The sequence below is a fragment of the Rhinoderma darwinii genome, chromosome 3, assembly GCF_050947455.1.
Source record: "Rhinoderma darwinii isolate aRhiDar2 chromosome 3, aRhiDar2.hap1, whole genome shotgun sequence".
Classification (NCBI taxonomy): domain Eukaryota; kingdom Metazoa; phylum Chordata; class Amphibia; order Anura; family Rhinodermatidae; genus Rhinoderma; species Rhinoderma darwinii.
The window spans coordinates 274,861,043-274,887,774 of NC_134689.1; the positions used below are offsets into that span (position 1 = coordinate 274,861,043).

The 26,732-nt window shown below is 39.2% G+C and overlaps 1 protein-coding gene across 1 annotated transcript in view; it reads left to right on the plus strand.

Moving 5' to 3' along the window:
- Positions 1 to 7,615: 7,615 nt before the first annotated feature.
- Positions 7,616 to 26,732, plus strand: part of ALDH1A2 (aldehyde dehydrogenase 1 family member A2) — a 32,763-nt gene continuing 13,646 nt past the window's right edge. Inside the window, exons 1-5 of the mRNA XM_075855208.1 lie at positions 7,616 to 7,842; positions 17,341 to 17,445; positions 17,977 to 18,117; positions 20,136 to 20,265; positions 20,713 to 20,774. Of these exons, the coding sequence (XP_075711323.1) occupies positions 7,726 to 7,842; positions 17,341 to 17,445; positions 17,977 to 18,117; positions 20,136 to 20,265; positions 20,713 to 20,774 (555 nt within the window). The 5' untranslated portion in view covers positions 7,616 to 7,725. The remainder of the gene's footprint in view (positions 7,843 to 17,340; positions 17,446 to 17,976; positions 18,118 to 20,135; positions 20,266 to 20,712; positions 20,775 to 26,732) is intronic.

The following is a 26,732-nucleotide window of genomic DNA, read 5'->3' on the forward strand; positions in this document are numbered from 1 at the left end:
CTGGCTGGTCCCCCAGCTTTACTCCATATAACCATGGTTCTATTCATGAGTAGTAACAAGTCTGAAGATGTGTGCAACTTGGAATATATGGTCTACCATTGGTTCTGGATGCATAGTTAGCCACATAGGCACAAAGGAATTATTTGCATGCCCACTATGCTAACATGAGCAATAATCCTCTTATTTTTGGAAATTGTGATGGATGTGATACTGGTGAAACTGTAGCTTCTACTAGCAGCCTATCTCAAGGGCTGCAGCTACATATTTACTTCCATATACTGCCTCATAGGTGCTGCACAGGTATAGAGAGTAATGTATGAATCATATCCTTATAGCAACCAATATGGACAACAGATATGTAAATGAGAAGTGCTCCCCCTGCAGGCACAAGCTCTTAGGTATCACATTTTATGAAAGACTATAGGGGGGGGGGGGTTAGAAAGTTGGTGTGGTTAATCGGGAGGGCGTGGGGCCTGCAGGTTTCCAACATATTTATCAAAAGAAAGAAAATAGCGTAAATTGCTTATAGCAGGCATATATATTACAGTCCGCAGTGGAATTCTCCAGTGGCCGTTTTTTACATTTGTTTCAATACATTTTTAGGCAAGTTAGTTCAGACATGGCGCAAAACTCTGCTGCAGACCATAGGCTGCTGTGCGGAATTTTCCCTCCGCAGCATGCACTGTCTGTTGCGGAGAAGCAGCGGAATTTCACTGCGGATTTCAGCCTTTGCAATGCAAAAACTTAAATCTGTGGCACGTCCGCTGTCTTTTCTGCAACGTCTGAATTACCTGTCAAATATGCAAATGTGGGTGCAGAGTCGTTGCGTAATTGGCCCAAATCTGCACCAACATTTGCAGCGTAAAAACTCTGCCACGTCTGGCCATGCCCTAAGACTGGCGTAAGAAATGCCAGTCTTATTAACTTCCCCTCTAAGCCACAATAGAGTGGCAGCTAGAGCCCTGGGTGCATGTGTCCTGGGGATGCAAATACAATTAAGGTAGAGGTGGATACAAAGCAGGAGATCTGGGGCATATAACTTAGGTGCCCGGTACTAGCAATGCCAAGATTGACTACCACCTGTATTTGTCACAAATTATGTGCTACGTTATCAATATGAAAAGAAATAACCTCAACTACATAAATAAGATAATAGTATTGAAGTTTGTGGGAAAGCTTTTCCTTCTTTTGCTCGCTTTTTGTGCAACTATCTTGTGCAGTACATGATAACTGAAACGTCTGGTGAGGCTCATACTGCTGACAACATAGCTATTAATCCGCTTACCACAAGGAGGCAGCGCAGAGCTGGAGCACTGTGCTGTAAAACGATGCTGATGTACGTAGTAAAAAAAAAACTCCTATAAACACTCCAATGCACGTACTGCAATACATACTGTGGAAATAACTAAGGATCTTGGATTCAAGATGAAAAGTTTGACTTTTAATTTGTTCTATATTCAGGCTGAATTCACAAAGGAAAGAAATTCTGAGGATTTTCTGCATCTTACCTGCAACGTTTCTGCAGCAAAAATAATGCAGATTTTGCTGCGGATTTCACCCCTTCTATATTGAAAAGGCTGAAATCCGCAGCGAACATCCAAACTTGAATGAGCATGCTGTGTATTTGAAAATCCACAACATGCTCCGATTTCCAAGCGCAAAATGTTCAAATGGGTAAGCCGGAGCATTTCCGTTCCGAGTGAATCCAGTTGGACACTTACATAAATAAAGTTTTTCAATCTGTACTAGAAATATTAAAGCCACAATAAGATTTGCTGTGAACAAAACTAGGTTTTGTTTGCTTATTATTTTAGCATAAGGCTTCGTTCACATCTGCGTCAGGGCTCCGTTCCGACTGACACAAACGGAAACCATAGGCTTCCGTTTCCATCACAATTGATTTCAATGGTGACGGATCCGGTGCCAATGGTTTCCATTTGTCTCTGTTGTGCAAGGCTTCCGTCGTTTTGACGGAATGAATAGCGTAGTCGACTACAGTCGAAACGACGGAACCCTTGCACAACAGAGACAAATGGAAACCATTGGCACTGGATCCGTCACCATTGAAATTCAATGCTGATGGAAACGGAAACCTATGGTTTCCGTATGTGTCAGTCAAGGCTCCGTTCCTGTAATTTCTGCAGCATTTCTGTTTAAACTAGCTGTCATTCCGCTGCGGAAAAACGGCACCATTTCCTGTGTTTTTTTTACTGCAGAAAATGGTGCAGATTTTGCTGCGTTTTTCACAATGCTGGGAGATAGTAACAACTCCTCTGAAAAACGCAGCAATTTAGTCCACTTTCCGCAGCAGGAATTGACACAATACGATAAATACGCACCACAGGTGAATTTCTGGTCGGAAATTTCACGCAGCATGTGTATGAGATTTATTAAATCTCACCCACTTTGCTGCTACTGTATTCTGCAGCGTATTTTCTGTCCACAATTCCGGATGGAAAATACGCAGCAATTCCGTTACATGTGGACAAGCCCTTAGGAACCACAGCCGCTTTCAGCTAAAAATGACTGCACAAAAACTACAGTGTGAACTCGGCCTAACAGTCTGGCATACAATTGAACATAAATTTGAATACTAGTTTAGGGCATGTTCCTACATGGCATGTTGTGCGCTTTGTTAAACATGCAAAATGGGATATTTCGTATTTAATTAACATTCATGTAACATCTTAATGCCATATTTAGACAAACGTGTAATACGTCCGTGCAACTCGCGTGATTTTCACGCGCCTCGCATAGACCTATGTTAGTCTATGGGGCCGTGCAGACTGTCCGTGAGTTTCACGCAGCGTGTGTCTGCTGCGTGAAACTCATGACATGTACGTTATGTGTGCGTTGTTCGTGCATCACGCACCCATTGAAGTGAATGGGTGCGTGAAAATCACGCGCAGCACACGGAAGCATTTCCGTGTGACGCACGTGATTCGCGCAACAGCTGTAAAAAGTATGATTGAAAACAGAAAAGCACCACATGCTTTTCTGTTTACAAGCATAGAAACAGTGTCATAATGATGGCGGTTGCACGAAAATGCACCATATGGTGCACCATATACGCAGACGCACCATATGGTGATGACACACGGAGCTGTTAAGTGCCTTTTACGCTCGTGTGAATCCGGCCTAACACTGAGATTTTTCTACTGTTGTGGAAAACCTACAAAAAAAAAATACAAGAGTGCCCCACTGTTCTTGTTTTACATACTGTGATCAGCTGAGCTGCTTTATTTATCCGACATTAAGGGCACTTTAGCAGCAGGAAAATAGTGTGAAGAACAGCGGCAGCGTATTGTCTCGCTGTGATAAGGAGTCAGACAAGTGCGAAGCTGGGCTCTGTTCACATCACGTTCGACGTATCTGTCAGGAGCACTTCCCGACATATACTTTTAACTTGCCCATAGACTATCATTAGCTAAACATATGTCAAGAGGGTTTGGCATACATTTAACTGTATTGCAAGTGTAGCTTTTTAATATATGTAGATCCCACAAAAAAATGTATACTTTTTTTTTATAATGGAAAGCAATGGCAGAGGTATAAGTAAACAGTGGCATACAGTATGTCTGAGGAAGACATTTAGCGGCACTGTTCAAATGTACATGCCCATACGTGATGTGAACAGGTCAGTTTCACACAAATACATGGGTATGTTCACAAGTGGCAGATTTGTTGGCTACATTTCTGAGTGTGAAAAGCCGTATTATACATCTGAATGTGGTTATTTCTACAGCATGTGCATGGATTTTGCCATCCCTTTTCAGATGAAAAGCACAGTCGCAGATATTTTTGCAACAAATCTGCCACATGTGAACATACCTTTATTAATCTGTAAGGTAAGGGCCTGTTCACACCTGCGTCAGGGTTTCCGTAGTTCTGCTCCTTCAGAGGAGCAGAACAATGAAAATACCCAAACCGCTCGTTCCGTTATATGATGGTCATCATCAGCGCCCGACGGAACCCATTAAAGGTTTCCGTTGGTTTTATCAGAAACAATAGCGCAGCATGCTGCAGTGCAAGAGGTAGAGAAATCTGTCTGCATTGCAGTACATTTTCCCCATAGGTATAAATTTTAATTTCTCGCAGCGCATTTTTACGGTGCGGAAATGCATTGCAAGTTTGTCACGTGTGAGCGCACCCGAATACTAATGGGCTGTCTTCTTCAGAGGAAATTAAATTACATAAGACACCCTCGTTGAAATATACAAATGTAAGGCCTCATGTACACGACCGTAGCCATGCACGGACCGTGGAAACCAATTCTGCAACGGAATTCTGTGCATAAATTCCGCAGAATTTACAGTAGCCGCAAAGTGGATGAGATTTAGAAAACCTCATGCCCACGCTGTGGAAAAAAAAAACGCAAACGTTAGTAAATTCAGCTGCGGTGCGGAATTAAATTTCGCAGGATGTCAATTTATGCTGCGTTTTAGTTGATTTTCCGTTGAGGGTTTCCCAATTGAATTCAATGGGGATGCAAATCTCGCAGCAGTAAGCCAAGTGTTACGACTTTTGTGGCGTATTCGTAACGATTGCGCCGCAAAATTTGCCACTACGGAAAACAAAAAAATAATCATACTTACCCAGAACGCCCTCCGTCTTCCTGCAGTCCAGCCTCCTGGGATGATATTCCATGTGACCGCTGCAGCCAATCACAGGCCGCAGCATCACATGGCCTGCAACGTCATCGTATGAGGCCGGACTACGCGCAGAGAAGACCGAAGGGGTAAGTATGAACGCAGCGTAAATTCAGTTAAAAAAAACGCACCACAATGTGGTTCGATTTTTTACGCAGTTTTTACGCAGCTCATCCGACCCGTGGAAACCCAGCCTGAGGCGTTTTGGCTAGTTTTGCGGCCATATACTATCCAAAATTGCGGAATCGCAATTGCGGATAGTATAGAATACATGCTTTCCTATGGGGCAATGCACACGACCGTGGTTTCCATGGTCTGTGCATTGCCCGGAGCCCGAACCGCAAAAAAAATAGAACATGTCATTATACGGTCCACATTTGCGATCCGGCTCATTGAAATCAATGCACATCTTCTGTGTGCACGGTCCGTGATTGCGGACGGCCCGCAGATGATACTCCATACCCTGTCCGTGCCGTAATCACGGACCGTGCACACAGCTTAGGGTATGTTCCCACACACAGGATATGCTGCAGATTTTCTGCACAAAATAGTGTGTCTTCCCTGCTCATATTGCTGCGGAAACACTGCGTTTTTTCCGCTGCGGTTTTACCTGCGGATTTAGTATTAAGTATTGGTTCTAGCAAAGTATATTTGTTCCAGCGTTTTTTATTGCGTTTCCGCTGTAAAAACCGCAACAATACAAATCTATTGCAGAATTTCTGCTCCCCATTGAAGTCTATGGGACAAACACGCAGCATCTTCACACAGAACCCCCAGCGTAAATTGACATGCTGCGGAAGTAAAAGACGCACCGCAGAACACTTTCCGCACAACTTTTCTGCAGCGTGGGCATGACATTTTCTAAATCTCATTCACTTTGCTGCTACTGTAAATACTGAAGAATTTCCTCACAGAATTCCGCGAAGTTTACGCTACTTGGGAACCCAACCTAAGGGTACCTTCACACAGTATATTACAGCGAGATCACACCTGGGCTTGTTGTGGTGTTGCAAAAAACACATCTACATTTCAAATCACATGTAAAAAACGGCATGCGTTTGAAGCGTTAAGAATGTTTTTTTTATATGGCGTTTTTGGCGGTGTTTTCTATTTTGTGACATTTTGTATTTGCCTTTTTCCTGATGTATTTGAAGTTCTTTAGAGAAGTCTATGGAGAAAACGTCAGGAAAAAAAAGCTGCAAAAACCTGCGGAGTGTAAAACCAGTTTAAGGCCAGAACCATACAAACAGTTTTTATGCCATTTTCGGCTCCGTTTTTTTTCATCAAACACCGGAATGGACACAAAAGAAAGAAGTTTTATTAGTCTTTTTTTTTATGCCTCTCCATCCTTTTGGATCCACTTCTAGTTTTGCTAAAAATAAAAACTGCGCCAAAACTGTGAGTGTGACCCTGGCCATCAGTCACACACAGAGCGACATTAAATCCACGCCTCTTTTTGTCCCAACAAACACAAGTGGCAGGTTCCTAAGAAATGTCACTCAGCATGGATGCCATTCCTTTCAATAAAATAATGGCAGGAGACGGACGTTATTATATATATATATATATATATATATATATATATATATATATATATATATATATATATATATATATGGTGCTGCCGCTTTGTATTTATTAAAAAATGATAGTAGAATTCCTTTATTACTCAGAATACATTTGATGGGCCAGATCTTTACCCAGGTATCCCTGGCACAGCGCACACCTTGCCGTTTATCACACCAGATAATAAGTATAATGGAATTAGATAACACTTGATGCACATGAAATCACAAACTCCCAGATCGGAGAATTCCAGGCCGGGGGCAACTCCTCCTGACTAGAGACACCAGTGCATTTAACATAATGGAGGATTAGGTCCATGCCTGCTATATCTAGAAACACTGAATACCAGACCCTGCGTTCCTTTCACCCAGACCCTGCTGCTGAATCTTCTCTTTATTAACTATTTGTGGTACTTTCTCTATGTTTAGTGTTTTATGAATGATGTAGGATTATTATGAGAAATGGGAAGGTAGGTCAGAACCGTCGCTTGTATAAAGTAGATGTTGTAGTACATGATCAGGTACCTGTCATGTCATTTACTCTGTTATAACCCACTATAATGTTATGTCTTATATAGGAAATCACTAGAACACGGTCTTGTCTGATTTCATCTGTGCACATCACCCTGTATTAGATATTATTACCTATCCTTAATGTAATGGAGTGCAATCCTTTCATACATATGTCCTTGTACAAATAACCTTATTGTTTTGTCAGGAGCAGATACAGAAGAAATGCTGGGAACTGTAGTACTCCAATGTGTGATGAGGTGTTTGCAAGCACTGGGCTAGTAGTAAAATTGACACGCATTGAAGGCTGTAGCTCTGTACAAAATCTTCAATGCTCTTAAAACATCATCCCCAGGGATTATAATCCCACATGGAATGCCATGCTCTGGTCAATGTGCCATGTCCCTGGTCCTGTTTAGCAGATTGGATCTAATTAGGTTGTGAGATGTTAGTCTGGGTAATGAGCTCATGGGCTCTGCCACTTTTCACTGATTGTCTAAACCCTTTTGGTTTTTCCAGATGAATTGAACACAACACTGAGGTGCTAATTATTTAGTAATTACTGCCAGGTAATCCCCTGCAAGGATTCTCCAAACCTCCAGCTCTTCATAGAGTGTATGCAAGTCAATGGTTGTCAGCCTGGCCAGAGAATGTGGAGGTGTTGGGGGGGAGCCCACATCACACTCTGCAGCATTGAATGTGTTAACAGAAGGGAAGTCCTATTGACTGCTGATGTGACTCAATAGGCTTGTGTTGAGTGGCTTATGTAAATAGACGTTTGTAATTATATCATCATAGGATGGACCAGCCCCCCCCCCCTGCTTCTCCCCCTATGTCCAATAAGAGGAGACCCAGCTTGACACCTGCCTATATACAGGGGAAAGGAGCAAATATCCAGAACACTCATCTTTTCTCCACCACAAACAAATATTAGGTCAGTTGAAAAGATCCAGAGAGGAAGAGGGGGGTTAACCAAAAGCCTCAATTTCCAGCATCCAGCTATGACTTCCAGTAAAATAGAGATGCCTGGAGAAGTGAAGACAGACCCTGCAGCTCTGATGGCCTCTTTACATCTTCTGCCTTCACCCACCACAAACTTGGAGGTCAAACACAGCAAGGTAAGAAAGGAGACCTTCTGCTGGGTCACTGGTGAGAAGTGTCTGGATCTCCTCCACTACACACAGGCACAGATGGGGTCTGCATGCTGCGCTCCCTTCTTACTCTCTGTATTCTTCTATGCAGCTGGGGCACCAGAACTTCACTGGGCAATGCTAGAAAGTTACCTGCAACTTCATCCTGCTGCGATTATCTCCTTCTTTCCAGTTCTGATCTTCATTATTATACTGGGAGGTTGGGGATTTCTAGTAACAAAACTTTTACCATGTATTCTGTAATCCATAATCTACCACCCCAGGACACTTACTGCTCCCATATGTATTCTAGGTAGTTACGCTAAATGAATATAATCTATAATCCGACCGCTTGACATGTCTCCTATTTTATTCTGCATCAAACTCTATTTTTATATATATATATATATATATATATATATATATATTCTCTGTTTTATAACCGTACCTCGCTGTTTATTATTCTGTCACGTTTTCTCTAGTGATTTGATTGAACGACATGTTCAGAATTTCTATAACTCTGACGCTTTGGATAGTTGCAGTGAACACATAAAGAATTGTGTGAATGTTATACTTATCTAGTTTTCCTTTAAATATTACCACAAAAAAAGAAAAATATATACAGACTATAAAACCCAAAGGACATCACTACTAAAATCCTGAAAAATACAGCAGGAGAGCAGTGATGTATTTGTGGTGTAATACAGTGATTTTTATTCATGTTTATCTTCTGGATTGTTCCAAAATTGAGATATTTTGGAAGTGGACGGTGATATGGGAGAGCAGGAGAAATAAGCATATGTGTGTTATTTAGATAATTTATAGATCACTTGTGTGTGAATGATCTGGTATGATTCTTTATATGCACAAAACTCTATACATCAATGGTCCAACTGTTGTGAAACTACAAGTCCCAGCATGCCATGGCAGTCTAAATCTCTGCTTGTCATGCTGGGGGTTGTAGTTTCACAACAGCTGGAGAGGCACAGGCTACAGAGCACTGAAATACACAACATGAAGCAAGTTAGCATTTTCCATGTATAATATAAAAAAAACAAAAAACCTTATGATATCAAACACGAACTTATGGAGCAAGTAATGGAAAATCTGGACACCCTTCCGCTTCTTACTACTTTTATTTGCTAGAATTTAAGAAGGCTCACGGCGCCTTTTTGTTGATACTTCATAGACCAGATCGTCTATGGTATCATATGTTGGAGAATCTTTATTTGAACTGTTTATCTTTAAAAGGTGGGATTTAGTAAAAGTGATAGAATATATTTCTAACTTATTGGCAGGTTTTCATGAGAATAGCCTTTAAGGTCATGAGAAAGTTACCTGATCTGATCCATGGTTCTGCGCATATCGGAAGATGTTCCAACCAAATATAAGGTCATTTTCTATTAAGAAAGCACCAAGGACACATTACGTTTTTATAAGGTGTAAAAACACAATTCTGGTCAAAACAGATGACGGTCAAATTGTCTACCTCACAAATTATTGTAATATGCTTTTATTTAGGATTGTCTTCCAGGATGAAAGTGTTATTTCACAAGAAATATAATTTGACCATTCCTATTATAATATACACCATGTTCTTAATACCCCGAGGTCATGCTTACAACTTTAACTTGAATTGTGCTCTTACCTTGTGCAATGGACAGCTATGTTCATCCTGTAAATGGCAAAATCTGTCTCGGAGGCTTCTACAATTTAAAAAATTTATTTTATATATATATATATATGTGTGTCAGTAATAAGAAATAGAGGGATCCTTGTTCCCCAGAGTTTACAGTCTTAAGTATATTTGGATACATTCAGAACTGAGTATGCGATTTCTAGATTAGCTATACAACAAGTGAATAATTTTGTCCAATAGTTCTGGTAATAACATGTTTGTGTTCTCAATGGCAAGTATATGTATGTGGTATAGTGAGTAGTTTGGAAATGTGTTTTTGAACAACCCTCTAATGATAAATTATAAAATAGAACAGATTACACTTTTGACCACCAAAGATACACAAAATATTAACTTTAACCTGCACGAAGAAAAAAAACAAACTTTTTGAAACATTTTTTCCCTGAGAAGATTGATTATTATTGTACTGGGTGGCTTTAAAATGTAATGTTCAACCCTTTTTAGATTTTTATATATTTAAATTCTTGACAATTCTTTCCATTTTATTTTTTTTATGATTTATCATGTGTGAAAGATAATATAACAAATGATATAGAACACTATTTATTTGGTGCAGTCAAATTAAATCAAATTTTCCAAAGAGGCAATTAAAACCATTTTAGACCTCTTGCTCTCTAAAATAAAGAAAATATCTATCACTGTGCAGCTCAGTAGCTAGAAGATGAACTTGTAGAAGCTATAAATGCCGAATAGCGGCGTCTGACTTTAGCTGGTGGTCTTGGTGAATTTACACCTTGATTAATGGATGAAATTGGCGACACATATAGTACACTATAACTTCAACGGATTGCGTTAAATTAACCTTCACAAATGGATATTTATTGGTGCACTTTTAAAAGAATGTTGTGTGGCTGCAAGGGGTAGCTGTAATTAATACGGCCATTCATGCCCCTACATACTGATGGCATTTCTACCATCTGGGTGAAAAATGTCCCAGATTAATGCTGCAACTCTTCAGTAATTATTTGTCTTTGTGTTTAAAACACTGGACATAATTCTGTCACATAAACAGCAGGGGACCAGCTTTTTTTTTTTTCTCTGATTCCTCATATCCTCCCAGTTGTATAAGGAATTCATGAAGCATTTATCTGGAGCAAGCCTTAGGTTATGTTTAAAGTCCTAGGTTTGTCTTCTGGTAATTAAAATTAAAATATAATATTATAATAATAACCTTGATATGTAATTCTTTTAAATAATTGGTACATGTTGAATTCCGCTTTGTGGTATTGAGTGCATTTTAAGATGATTTGTATGTGGAATAGGTCTGTCAGGAAAAAACTGCAAAGCCAGTACGTTGGTGAAAATAACTGTCTAGTTTAGGCAAAAAGATCCTCATTTATTTGTCAGTTTATGTAAACTTGGTAGCCCGCCAGAGCTTAGGAATGTCTTCAATTATGATGGTTATTTGTGCAGCTTAGTTGAAAGTAAATTAATCTGTGCTTCATTTAGATACTTCCTCGAAAAACAACAAACGTATCAAATATTATTGCATACGATTAAGTGCTAGCGATGCGTTGTACCCCTCTTTTTTCTATTGCTATGTAATTTAGAAGTCCTTAAAATGACATGATAGTTGCAGAATTTACTTTCTGCATATAGTGGGCATAGGTTTCTATGGTGAAGCAGTATGATCCTTTGCAGACATGACTTGAAAACAACCTGAAAAAAATGGATGCACTCCTTATTTGAACGCCATATCTATTTTGGAAATGCCAGACGTTGTAACAGTGACATTTTCTCCATACCAAAATCCATATGCAACACATGCAGCTTTTGGTGCAAATTTTTAGGCTGGCTCCACAGCATACATTTTTACGCCATGTGAACCCAGCCTCCGTGACCTGTCTATCTCAAGGAGCGAACTTACAGATTCCATAATACTTTCATCCTACTGGGTTCTCTTTGGTCAGGCTTGACTGCTGCTGACTACTCCCTGGTCACATCACATTAAATGATGAGGTGGTTTTTGTGGTAGATGGAAGGGGATTTCCAGTCCAAGTTTGTTCTGGAAGCTTTATCGTGTACACAACACCAGGTACAACCTTAACATATGGTTAGTTGTTTTCAAAAATATCTCTTTTTGGAAAAAAAACTATAATTATATGAACCGATTGCTGTCTAGTCCCTAGGTTCTCAGCCTGTGGTACATGTACCCCAGGGCGCACATGTTATTTCTCTAGAGATACCCACACTGCGGTTATGCTATGGCTTTTTATGTGTGGAGCAGTGTATGATGATAGCCTGGGGGGTAATTTTAATGTAACTTATTTGAATAGGGGGTACTCTGCTTTTAAACCTTGAGAAATACTAGTATATTAGACCATTCCATGTGACACTAACGAAACTAAATACCCACAAGTTTTTGCGTACAGTAATTTGAAATTTTAGCTATTGGACTGCTGAAGAGCTTAATCCCGTCACACTTTGGTGTTTCAACCCCTTCGAAAAGTTTAAATATGCTTAAATTGACTATACATTTTGTGGCTAAAAATAGACAGAAATGAATGGGTGGAGTGACGTTTACCAATCCTTGTGGGGCCACCAGTTGTTCTGCCCATACACTTTTTAGATTCCCTGACTTCCTCAAAAACCATACATCTTCCATTAGGCCAAGCATGCATAGTTGGCTTCTGCTTTTATCACCCTTGCTAAAAGTCTAAACCGCCTTAATTCTTTTACCCTACAACAGATTTATGGGTACAATTCGAGCTTCCCCCAAACACTTTAGTCGGTTATAGTCCCGCCTTAGATCTAATACATCTACGCAGTGTATGAGCTGTGAACATCATTCTTCTGTTTTATCTAAGAAATAAGTATTGAATTTTCAACATTGAGGTCTACGTAGCCTGATTTCTAATCTGCTCTTTTAATTTGGCCGTGATATCAGGCCTTGTACCATACAGCTAACTGGAGTAAAGACAATTCTACATAATGTATGTGTTCTTCACTTTTCAGATGTTTTATAGTAAAGGCAGAATTTACTTCTGTGGTGTAAAATTTTATACAACGTTTTACTGTTCTGGGTTTTACATAACAAATGTAACTTCTTCAGAAAGCCAGTGTAGTGAGGTTTGTGTTTTACAGCTGTAGCAAAACAAGAGAGAATTGCTTATACCTCATTTCTCTAAGAAAGTTGTGTAAAGTTTGATTAAACAATCAATCAAATTCCAAGTCAAGCATACTAAAACATTTGTATGTTATACTTGTTATTCAAATGTTTGCCCCCTGTGACTAAGAAAACAAACCGTACTGACCTCCCCCTGTCTTGTGTGGTGCCGTGTGCAAATTGCACCAAATGTCTTCCAAATAGTACTTTTAGAACTATATCTGCCCCACTCACGCAAGGTATATCTCCTAACATTTGTGATATATGGTTAGCCGGCTCTGACTGTGTTGTAGCTGAAGAACTTTACTGTTTAATCTCTTCTTCTCATCCCTTAGAATATATGAAGTGTTATGTCGCTTTAAAATATTTCATTGCAACCCAACCAGGAGAATAAATTATAAAGAGGTAAAGCTTAAAGGGCAGTTCCATACTGAATTACAAATATGGCACATATATGCAGTCATTGATCTTGAGGAGCTTGGCTCAATAAGAAGTGTTAACTCAAGTGTATAGAAAGCAACAAAAAGCTTTGTTTGTTTATGTTGACACACAATAGGGCAGATTTACTAAGATAAATACGCCACAATTCTGGCTCAAATTATGCCACAAATCTGGCGCACATGCAGTGAACCAGATTAACTGTGTTTTAGACACTTTTTCTAGAAAAGAGGGCTTGGTCAAGTGGAATCCTAAAATGTGGCAAATGTATTCATTCGTGTGCCACAATTTTGGTGCAAAATACTGGAGTAAAATAGTGGTGAACAGAAGAGAAAAGTGTCTAGCAACGTGCACCAAATCAATCGCAGCGTGCGCAACTGTGAAAGATTTGGTGCATTTCTGTCTGGTCTAGTTTCAAGATGTTTAACTTTAAGACCATATTAATCTCGCCCAATTTGTCCATGTTCATTTCAAGTAAAGTATGATTTGGAGTTCAGTCCTTTGTTCTAATCTACTAACTGTATGACCTGCAAGTGATGATCTGGGGTGATCTACTCAGAAATATTGTAAGAAAGGTTGACAAGGCATGGTATTCTGCAGTATTCTTTTCCACAGTAGACTCGCGGCCGTAGCCGTAAGAATGGTCCGCATTTGCAGGCCGTGCTCCCATTCTAAATTTAAAAAATAAGACCTCCTACTTTTTTGTGGATCGTTTCTACGGCCCAGACACCTTCCCCTACATATACGGGAAGGTATCCGTGTGCCATAGAAATTAATGGCTCAGCATTTTGATCCATAATTACGGTTCTGTAATTGTGGATCAAAATTACGGTTGTGTGCATGTGGCCTAACCGGTTTGTTAATTTATTTTTGCCATATATGGAGAACCCTGTGATATGTTCACATCCGGCCGTCGAAAGTAACACACACACACACACACACACACACACACACACACACACACACACCAGCCTGAAGCCCCTCTTTACTGAATGTCTCTACAAATCAATTTATCTGCATTCCTGAGCACTGCAATGGTTTTCCACAGATTCCTAGCATATTAACGGTTCAGGAAGCATTAATTTTGTGAAGTAGAAAGAGTAGTATGCTTCCTCTCAAGGTACGCGCGCGCACACAGGTGCCTACTATCTCGGTACAAGGCAATGGACTTTATATGCCTCTTAAACTGTATACAGCTTCTTACATAAAACAAAGCATGACGTTGCTAAGGGGCAAACAGATGTGATTTACTTCTAGACTTTCTGTGGGAAGAGGTTTTAGTAAACTTTCATTAGAATTCTTTCTGTCAATTTTCTAAAAACCTTGTATTAGTGAGTGGTAGGAGGCAAGGTTCACACAATCCTTCTACACTGTTCTATTGAGATTCAGCCTCCTGATTTGATAAATTTTTGTTTTCTTTAAACATTGAAGGGTTTTGCACCATTTAAATATTACACTGCTAGATATTTCTGTCACATACATGTTATAGCACCACCTGCTGATCTTTTGCGTCCTTCTCAAAATAGCCCCCTAAGGTGCCCAGTGATGGTGGTCCCCGGATCCTCTTGTACACAGGCGGTGGAGCGATTGCTGCTAATGTGTGGGACCGCAAATTAGAATTGCCGCAATAGAAATGTCTGCTCACCGGCAGTGAACACGTTAGATGGACATTCTGAGAGGAATTAAAAGCACACGAGAGGGCACCACAACAAGTATAAGGGTATGTTCACACGGTTAACAAAAAACGTCTGAAAATACGGAGCTATTTTCAAGGGAAAACAGCTCCTGATTTTCAAACGTTTTTTGAGCAACTTGCGTTTTTCGCAGCGTTTTTGCTGAGTTTTTTACGCCCGTTTTTGGAGCTGTTTTCAATAGTCTATTAGAAACTGCTCCAAAAACCATCCCAAGAAGTGTCCTGCACCTCTTTTGACGAGCCGTCATTTTACGCGCCGTAATTTGACAGGGACGCGTAAAATTAAGGCTCGTGGGAACAGAACACCGTAAAACCTATTGAAAGCATGGGCAGATGTTTGTAGGCATATTAGGGGCGTTTTTTCAGGCGTAATTCGAGGCATAAAACGCATACCCTAACAGCAATATCTACACATGAGCATATTTGAAAAATGATTCCAATAAAAAAACAGTTTTGCGTGCTCTAATATAAAAGTAGTAGGTAATCGTAGTAAGACCACTTTAAGGTCAATGAATGAAAGCTTGGACGACCCGTGCAGAAATTGCATACATTTTTCTGTTTCTTATCTTCCATTAAACTTTATAGGGAAACTCACATGAAGCCAGTGACACATATAGTTATGAGCCTCCTTGGAATACCCTTATTATATTGCAGACCTGAACTGTAGGACAGTGGTCTCAGCATGTTGGGAGTTGTAGTTTAGCAACAACTGGAGAACCGCAGGTTGGAGACCAATGCTGTAGGCTAATTAACTATTGAAATCCTTTTCGTGCCATTGCTGCTGCCCATCTAAAAATGTATTTAATAAAGTTGGATGTGTTAAGAAATCACTCCATGTCCTTTTTTAAAGTTTTTAGTTTAAAATCTGGAAATTGGCAGAAACTTGCACCTGGGGGAGGTTGACTATAAATCAGAACATCACAGAACGATATCAAATGAAGACTGTAAATCATCATTGTTCCTATGGCACATAATTTTACAACTACTTTAAAAAAAGGAAATTGGATCTTACATTGCCACCACCTGTTGATATGTGTTTTAAATGAATGGTGTATGTGGCCTAAAGTTTTATGTGAGGTGTTCACTGATTTAAATTATTACTGATGCATGGGGGAATTTTAATGGGGTTGTTTTTAACATTTCTTCTCCCAATTTGCTTTTGCTACATCTAGGCTAAGAAACCTATGTGTGGATTGTTCTCTAAGTAAATGCCCTCTACACCTCCCGACGACCTGCTGTAGTTAATAAATTACTTTTATTTTTCTTTAAATATGTGTACTTAATGCTGAATTAAGCTGTAAAAACACCAGGGCTGATTTATGGTAAAAAGTCGGCCTTAATTAACGCTGAATCCAGAGAATGGCAATAGTGGATGGCTTTTGCTATTGAATTTGAACAATGGCCTCTCGGGGTTCTGTGAAGTGATTTACATGGAAACCAGCTCTGCTTCACTAAGGGTTTTCATTTCTTTGTCATGCAGCCCTCAGCGATGGCTATATATACTCTCCAGATCGGATGATTTCATGTCATAGTTTATCTGATTTACACACTGCCCTTAGACCACACGCTATAAATTAGAAAGTGTGGCGGTGGGGAAACTAATTTAAGCTTTGCAGGGATTCCTTGTGTTTTCTTGCAATGTGTCACCACTTGTCCACTACATGGCATTTTAATGAAGTGACCATAATGAAAGTCAGATTAAATGCACAGGGTATATACATTTATTCGACAATCATCAGACTCTGTATAGCTGGAAGAGTTCTATATAGGTATATAAAAGCCCTAAGTGAATGCACATTTATTGCAAAAGAATGTGGGCTTGGTGGTATGGATGTGTGCAGGCTGGTACTACCTGACACAGAACACTTAAGACTTTCCAAAGTGAGTTATTTAAGTGTAAGGTTTTTGCTTGTAAATCCAACAGCTGGTGCTTTTCAAGACTTGAAACTGTTCCAGAGTCTTAGTTGAAGGTACTTTACACAAACTGGAGTAAATGGTTGGAGTATTACAGCCAATTTAAATGTGATCAACTTGTGTTAATAAGAAAGAAATGTTACTAACTTGTGTTCCTTTTTTTTTCAAAGCACAAGTAGAACAGTAGCAATTGTGACAGGTTGCTCCGTTGCGAGATTGTGGCGCATGTTTATAAAAAAAAAACGGCTTTGTAATATAAAAATGGTGAAAAAATAAGCGGACCTGCTTCAAATTCAATAAATTGTCTTAGACTATATAAATTTGGTGGCAGACGTTTCGTATACATCTTTAAGAGTTTTGAAGCACGTTTGCAACAAATTAAACTAAAAACCCAAGCTAAAAAATTGGCTTTACAAATGTGGCACCAGAGGTTGCACTGGATTTACTTACAAAATTATATATGGACATTAATGTTACAATAAAATGACTTATACATATTTATCACTTAGGATGACTTGGGTGTTTTTTTGTTTTTTTTTTGCTTGTTGGTTATTCTGGTATTCATTACTGATTAGACGAGGGCGCTCTAACTTTGCACACAGGCTAAATGTCACAATTTTTTTTTTTTTTTTTTAGATTTTCATAAACAATGAGTGGCAGACATCTGAAAGTGGAAAGGTGTTTCCGGTCTACAATCCAGCTACTGGAGAGCAGATATGTGAAGTTCAAGAAGCTGAGAAGGTAACCACTTAAATACATGTTACATAAGCTGGCTTAATGAAAATTTAGGCTAACTCCTAGCTTAAAGTGGTTCTTAGCTTTGGACTATCCCTACTTGCTAGTAGGGTCCCTTGACAATAAGGAAATCAGTGTCCCTTGCTGGGACTCCCAGTGATCAGCTGTAATCCGTGGGGAAACCTGGCAGTAAATATTACATTTCCCTGCAGCGCCACCACTGGGGATATTAAACTTTTACAATCATTCAGCTCAATGGGTTGTCTGTGTAATACAGGACAGGTCCTCCAGAGCAAGAGACACACTTGTAACTGTTTATTCACTCTGGACAAGGGATGAGGATCCTGAACATGGGACTACCCTCTATTAACTCAAAATTCTGTAATCGTGTGTATGAAATGGGTTTTCTAAAATGGGCAACCCCTTTTAATACCATGGTTTGTTATTCAAAATGTTAGCTATTTTTTTTTCTCTTTATATGTATGCAGCCTTGTTGGTGTCAGATTCTCTTATTCATGTTATCTGTTTTCTTTAAAGGCGGATGTAGACAAAGCAGTAAGAGCTGCAAGATTGGCCTTTTCTTGGGGTTCTGTATGGAGAAGAATGGATGCATCCGAAAGGGGAAGACTCTTGGATAAATTGGCTGATTTGGTTGAAAGAGAGAGGGCCATCCTTGCCGTAAGTAAATTGCACAAAGTATTCTACATGCTGTACAGTAGTGTGTGTGTGTGTGTGTGTGTGTGTATAATATATATAATGTGTGTGTGTGTCTTATTTTTGTACTGGTGGACTGAAGATCAACCAATAATAAAATATGTACTTCTCCAAAGCGGATCTGTCTGTAGTTGTTGTGGTTTTTTTTTGTGTGCTGTTTGGCTATTAGGAACACAGACTTGTAGCTGTAATATATTGCCCTTACATAGTGCAACATATCAGGCTGACAGATCAACAGTTAGGCTGGGTTCACACACCCTATTTACGGACGTAATTCGGGCGTTTTAACTTAGAATTATGTCCGAAAATACGGCTCTAATGCGCCGGCAAACATCTGCCCATTCATTTGAATGGGCTTTACGATGTTCTGTGCAGACGGTAATTTTTTTATGCGCCGCTTTCAAAAGACGGTGCGTAAAAAAGACGCCCGCGTCAAAGAAGTGCCTGTCACTTCTTGAGACGTAATTGGAGCTGTTTTCCATTGACACCATGGAAAAACAGCTCCAATTACGTCCGTAATGGACGCAGCGAAAAGTGCCTGCACTTGCCATTACGTCTGAAATTCCGGAGCTGTTTTCTCCTGAAAACAGCTACGTAATTTCAGCCGTAATGGAGGCTGCCGTGTGAACATACCCTTAAGGTATGTTCACACGCTTAACAAAAAACGTCTGAAAATACCGAGCTGTTTTCAAGGGAAAACAGCCCCTGATTTTCAGACGTTTTTTGAGCAACTTGCGTTTTTCGCTGCGTTTTTCATTGGAGTCTATGAGAAAACTGTTCCAAAACGTCCCAAGAAGTGTCCTGCACTTCTTTTGACGAGGCTGTAATTTTACGTGTCGTCTTTTGACAGCGACACGTAAAATGACAGCTCGTCGGCACAGTACATTGAAAGTAATGGGCAGATGTTTGCCGACGTACTGGAGCCGTTTTTTCAGACGTAATTCGAGGCGTAAAACGCCTCCATTACGTCTAAAAATAGGTTGCGTGAACTCAGCCTTAATATTTAGTCAAGTTTGTTTTTCAATGTTTGTTTTGAATGAATGTATTTACTAAATTATTCCTGTAAGGTATGCGTCCCATATTTTTGCGTAATATGCATTTAAACTTTGATGCAAGACTTTTAAATGTTACATTATGCTGTAGGCAACCTTAACATACAATATACATGGAATAGTGGGCATTTGGTGTTGCCAGATCTTGATTTATTTGTTGTCTTTAAGTTCTACAGATGGACTTGGTGCCCATAATAATTAACAGATGTTTTTCCTTGATGTGACTGTAAAGCATGTTTTGCATGAGTGGCAAAAATGATGTGTCTGAATAACTTGAACAGAACTTGGTAGATAAACACGTATGATTACAGTTTGGCCAGTGATGGGTTAATGCTGCCACTTTACACGACCTTACCAGATGCAAAAGCAGAAATCGGTTTTGTCTTGTTTGTCGATATAACTCGGCTTAAGATGACACTACAAGTAGCATTCGCCATAAACACCTTATATATAAATGTATATGTGAGATTGCATAGGAGATGTCACTGGTGCCTTCTTGGTAAGATGAGTGGTGGCTTCTTGCCAAAAGACCACAAGGGTAGCATTTTACTTGTGCCAAATAATGTTTTTCTACTGTAATACTCAATTACAAACCAAATAATTTTAAAGAGGGGTTTGTAACCACTGGACTAACATCACATTTGGAATAGCTTCATATGAAACAAGGTGTCGGATTTTAACATTTGACTCCAACCGTTTGATCGTTTAATTTAAGGACCTCGTTTAGTATAGTACAGTTTCCAGAAAGTGTTATTTTTCTTTCTTTTATTGCTTTACACAGAAGTCTCATGTATTTCAGCTTCATAATTGCTGGCATATATGTATATGTATGTGTGTATATATATGTATATATATATATATATATATATATATATATATATTTTATATTTTTTTATAGTAGATGAGTTGACCTTCCCATTTGTTTTTCAGACACTTGAATCCCTAAATTGTGGCAAGCCCTTTCTACAATCCTTTTATGTGGATCTCCAAGGCGTGATTAAAACATTCCGGTACTATGCTGGCTGGGCAGACAAAATACATGGCATGACCATACCAGCAGGTAGGCACTGATCTCTTTTACTGCTATTTCTTGGATATTCTTAGTGATCGATCTACCAACTCGCATATCCTTGTGGTAAATGTTGAAATATAAGAATGAACGCATATACCATTCACAAAACTAAAGGAATTTAGATATGCAAAAGATCACATAATGCTGTCCTCCTCTTGTGAGAAGGGGGAGGGGGGAGTGCTAAGTACTGTTATTATTGAATGAGGGTGTGTTGAGGCGAACCTAAACCATTTTGCCTCTTGATTTGAGGACTACTTTTGTCTACAAGCAATCCCAAAGAACAAGCACCATAAAAGTATTTAATTTAAAAAAAAAGAAGCTAAAAACACATTTTCCATGATTTTAATAGATAATTTCCCAATTTTGGTATCTCTTCTATATGCAGCCTCTAGCTATTGTGGTTTTATAAATTACTGACTTTGTAATTTGTTGTAGATGGGGATTACTTTACATTTACAAGACATGAACCTATCGGAGTATGTGGACAGATCATCCCGGTGAGTATCCGCAGGCTTTTTATTTTCTAATTGAGTGATTTTACTTACACTCACACTTCACATGGGAATAACAGTTGTGTGTTTCTTTTCATTTTGGAGCAGAAAATCCATCTTCTGTTTTGATTTGCTGGCATTTTATTTTTTATTTTTTTACCAATTTATACAAATAGTCAAGAAGCACATTATGAAGTATTACACACCCGAATTAATAGAGATAAAATGTTTATTAGTCGATACAAAAAGTAGATTAAAAACCTCTAAAACCAGACAAGCAACCAGTCCATGTACAATATGTCGTAGGACCAACTGCGTAATTCACCCATAATTAGGTGTGAATAATACAAATGGGTCAATCGTTTACTTATCTAATACAGATGACAGAATAATAAAGCAAATACATTAATATAATTATACAAATAGCATAATAATACAACTTGCCTTGTATGACGCTATAGTTGGCTATATAAAGCTAGAGTAGTGCAGTTAAAGTAATGGCCACTAACCATAAACTGCAAATATTTTTCAGTCTATCTACAGCTGCTTGTTTAAACAGGTTACTACGTGACTTCGTAAAATATTCCCAAGCGTTCGGCTTCTTTTGGCTCTTTGTAACAAAAATATTTTATATATTATTTTGCAACATAAAGGGAAACTTTAAGTGTGTGTGTGTGTGTGTGTGTGTGTGTGTGTGTGTGTGTGTGTGTGTGTGTGTGTGTGTGTGTGTGGTATAGCATACCAACATTTATATATAGAATTCAGAGTATAGAGAACAGTGAGTATAGGGGGAGTGGGTTTATTACCTGCACAACTATATTATACTGTATGTTATATAAAATGAGAGATTGGGCTGTGCAATTACCTTAACAAATATAATCCAAAACATTCCATGTTCTAGTGTATGTGAATTACTATAGCATGAAACCAGCGGAACATTCAAATCCAATACATTCTCCCTTTTAACACACCCATGGAAAATTCATGTGGCAGGCATACAGCGTGGCTGTAATATCAAAGGGAGCTTGCACACTGGCTTTTATGGGAAACTCTTCCTTTATGTGGTAGTTTCCTGTAAATGCTATCTTCCATTCATCACGTTTGTTTTGATGTCGCCCTGGTCAGAACCAACATTACAAACCTTTTTTTTTTTTTTCTTTTTTGTTCTTGACTCCGTTCTGCAAGTTTCCTTCTTCAAATCTTATCCATCTGTAACTAATAACACTTTGCTACACAGCAGTAGTCAAAGAATTTCTTTACCTTCCAGAGATCTTTCAGTGTTCTCAAGTTGGTATCTCACAACTACTTATAGCTCAGGTGTATACATAGCCATTTGTTTAGCTGGTACAGCCCAAAGGATTATGTGACCACATACTATAAATAGTCATTTGTGTCCTATAAATGCTTGCAAACCACATGAAGATTTGGAAGTTAAAAAATAATTCACCGGTTTCTGGTGCCCTTTTCACTGCCTGTGCTTTTCAGACCTATGCTTATATCTTCATGAAGATGTTCGAGGTCTTGTTATAACCGAATTGGCTTTATTAAGAATCTGGAACTCTGACTTCTGCCTAAACTAGACATTTGTATGTGTAGATCCACAAATCCCTTTTAATTCTCCATATGCTTTCCCCTACATGGAAGTGGGATTGGTCTTCAGCCCATGCTAGGGAGGCTGAATATTTCAATGTATTATAGTCCATCATGGTCCCCTATCTCTTCCCTCTCCTGTCCCAACCTGGCCGCCAAATATTACAATAACACTCTCAAAAATGCTTTGGATGAAGCAGCCCCCCACCTACACTCAGAATCACCCGGCAAAGACAACACCCTGGCATCGCCTCAATCCCTCTTTCTTCAGCGGTGCTCTAGATGTGACAAACGTCTGTCGAGAAAATCGTATTTGTCAGCAGAATTCCTCCATTACAAATTTATACTCCAAACTTACAACTCTGACATTCACCGTGCCAAACAAGTCTATTTCACCTCACTCATCTTCACACTATCTTCTAATCCAAAACAACTTTTTGATACATTCCATTCCCTCCTTAAGGCCCTTTTACACCGACCGAGACATCGTTGATCAGCGCTCGTTTGCTCCTGTCACACGGAGCTATGGATGGGGAGGAGTGGTCGTTACTCTGATCGCTCGTCCCCATACATTATTATCATGTCGGCAGCGCGTCTCCCTATTTACACAGGGAGATGTGCTGCCGACAATGATAATATTTCACTTTTTTAAAACGATACGACCAGCAGATGATCGAGCGTTTGCTCGTTCATCTGCTGATCGTTCCTCTGTTTACACAGGGCAATTATCGGCAATGAGCGTTCTATGAGCACTCGTCTGCATGATAATTGTCCAGTGTAAAACCCCCGTAAGTCTTAAAGTGCAGACGACAATCACCGATCTCAATGCTGAAGACCTGGCCTACTTAAAATTAAAATTGACAACATCTGGCATGATATTATCTCCCTGTCCCCTAGTAACAGCGATCCCCTTCCCTCTTCACTTTCAGCATTTGACCCAATAACCGAATAAGAAGTCTCTGGGCTCCTCTCTTCTCGCCCTACTAAAATATTTAACCTCTCTTCAGGAATCTTTCCGTCTTCCTTTAAACATACCATTATAACCCTGTTACTGAAATAAAACAACTCTTGACCCGTCCGGTGCTGCTAACTATCGACTGGTCTCCAATCTCCCCTTCATCTCAACTCCTGGATCGCTTGGTCTACTCTCGCCTTATCCGCTATCTCTCTGCTAACTCTATTCTTGACCCCTTACAGTCTGGTTTCTGCACTCTACACTCCATAGAAACTGCTCTTACTAAATTCTCAAACAATCTCTTTGCGGCTAAATATAAAGGGAAAAACTCTACTGATTCTTCTGGATCTCTCTGCAGCCTTTGACACTGTAGACCACAAACCCCTACTTAACATGCTCCACTCTAATGGCCTTAAGGACACTGCTCTCTCTTGCTTTTCCTCCTATCTCTCTGACCACTCGTTCAGTGTGTCATTTGCTGGTTCTATGTCTTCTTCTCCTCCCCTTGCCATCGGAGGTTCCTTATTGATCAGTCCTAGGTCCGCTCCTCTTTTCTCTCTACACAGCCCCTATTGAACAAACCATCAGCAGATTTGGCTTCCAGTACCTTCTCTACGCTGATGACACCCAATTATATGCCTCTTCCCATGACATCACACCTGCTCTAATACAAAATTCTAGTGATTGTCTGTCCACTGTCTCTAACAACATGTCCTCTCTCTGTCTGAAACTGAATCTTTCTAAAACTGAGCTCATTGTGTTTCCACCATCTACTAACCTACCTAATCCTGATGTCTTTATCTCAGTGTGATGTCTCATACTTCCATAACTCCTAGGCAGCACTCCCGATGTCTTTTGGTTATTTTTGACTCAGATCTTTCCTTTACTCCTCAAATTTCAATCACTTTCACGCTCCTGTCACTTTCACCTCAAAAGCATCTCCGGAATCCGTCCTTTTCCTATTGTAGAAACAGCCAAAACTCTCATTGTCGCTCTGATTCACTCCCGTCTTGACTACTGTAACTCATTACTAATCGGTCCGTCCCCCCCCACTAAACTCTCTCCTCTCCAATCTATCCTTAATGCAGCAGCCAGGCTCATCTTTCTGACTAACTGCTACACCAATGCCTCTACCCTGTGCCAGTCACTGCACTGGTTGTCGTTTCCCTTCAGAATAAATTCTAATTTATTATTCTCACCCACAAATCTCTCCTCATTTCTGCACCTCCTTACATCTCATCCCTCATTTCTGTCTACCACCCTACCCATGCTCTACGTTCTGCCGACGACTTTAGATTAAAATCCTCCACAATCCGAACCTCACACTCGTCTCCAAGATTTTCTCGTGCTGCATCAGTCCTTTGGAATGCGCTACCCCAGACAATCAGATTAATTTCCAACATCCACAGTTTTAAACGTGCCCTGAAAACACCTCTTTTTAGACAGGCCTATAACATTCCCTAATCTGACTCCTTTTGCTTGCCCCTTTTTACATTAGTCATGAAAACTTGACCCCCTCAAACTGCAATATCCCCCACACTTCTTGCACCCTATTGCACTTCATGTCTGTCATACACAGATATTTTCTTGTGACCAGCTCATGTAGCTTTATGTATACTACCCCCATATGTATAAAAGATGGCTGGACCATTGTACTTAACAAGCACTTTTTTACACTTTGTGTCTCCCTTGTAATCCCTAGCGACCTCACTCCTGTTGTTTGAATTGTAAATTAGTTTTGTCACTATGTAATGTCTGTATGTGAACCCTCTAAACTGTAAAGTGCTGGGGAATATGTTAGCACTATAAAAATAAAGATTATTATTTTTTATTATTATAAGTACAAACACAACCTATGTAGTCTCGATTTACAGTGATACTCCCTTCCATCTATTGCCTTCTACTTTTAGCCCAATTAAAGTATGCCAGCAAGAAGAGGCATAGATGGAAAAAAATGACTGCAAGATCAGACTACACAGGGTTTAGTCTGTAACCATGGAGATACATAGGTCTGCATAGGAGCTGTAGACCCAAAATGGTGTGTGTGTGTGTGTGTGTGTGTGTGTGTGTGTATATTCTCCTCCCCCCTTTATTTAGGATGCATTGGAGAAAAAAAAAAAGTATAGATAAGTGGGGGTTATCGTTATGCCAATCAAATGAGAAACCATATCAATTAATACAATATTTATAAAAAATACTAGTGGATTGTCTATTTTCCGCAAATTTACCACATTCTTTTAACACAAGTTACTAATTCCGCTTAAGTCAGCAGTAGTGATTGGCAAACTTGTTGGTCTGTGCCTAATGCTTCACTGAAAATCTTTAAAAGTTCTGTAAAACCTTGGCCAGAAAGTCAAAATGTGGGCAGCTTCCATTTGAAGAATATATATTTATTTTTTTCTTCCAAATATTGTGTAATATCATTTGTAAAATGAGAAAATTAAGTGTTTGGTGAAAGGTAGGCATTTTGTATATTTTTTTGGAATGATAAGAAATGTTTTAAATGAAAACGCAGCTGAATTCTATCATATCAATCCATTTAGGCCAATGTGATGTCTGGTTTTGACTAGTTTAAGAAAAAAGGAGGCATTTGAAAGCCTTCATTTCAAGAGTTTCGATATGGCATGATATAGGACCTTTAAATAAATACAGCATAAATTACATTCACTATTTAAAAAAAAACAAAAAAAAACTTTTACAAACTATAATATCGTATTAATATTGCCCGAACAGATTTTAACACTGAATGTCCCTTTAGCAAATGTTACTAATTATAAAGGTTTCTTCTTTAAAAAAAAACAACATTAAAAATATAAATAAATATATATATATATATATATATATATATATATATATATATATATATAATACACACACGCAGAGACTAAATCCAAAATGGTAGTGGGTGCAAGTAGGTAATCCCGATCCAAGGATTCTAGAATATTTTTGAAGAATTCCCCCAGCACTCCAATAAAGCAAAAAGCTGTGGTTTACTTTGTCAATACAATGATGCAACGTTCCCGTCCTACTATGGGACCTTTTTCAAGAATAAACCACATATTTTTGCTATATTGGAGTGCTGTGGGATTTCTTAAAATGTGTGTGTGTGTTTGTGTGTGTATTATATATAACACACTGTTTGAAACCATGGATATGGGTCTGCATAGGAGCTACAGAAAGTTTTAGAATTATTTTTATTTTTTTTCCCCCAATGCATTGGAGACAAAGACAAAAGTAAAGTAGGTGTAAATGCCATTTAAAATAAGTCTCTGGCCTATCGCCTGGATTTGCACAGTTCTTCATGACAACACTGAACTTGAACCACACTGTTATCTGTGCAACAATACCCCCTCTTGTAAATCATATCAGCAGAAGTAGTAGTTCTCTGTAGAGATAAATGGGTGGTTCAGGCACTGATG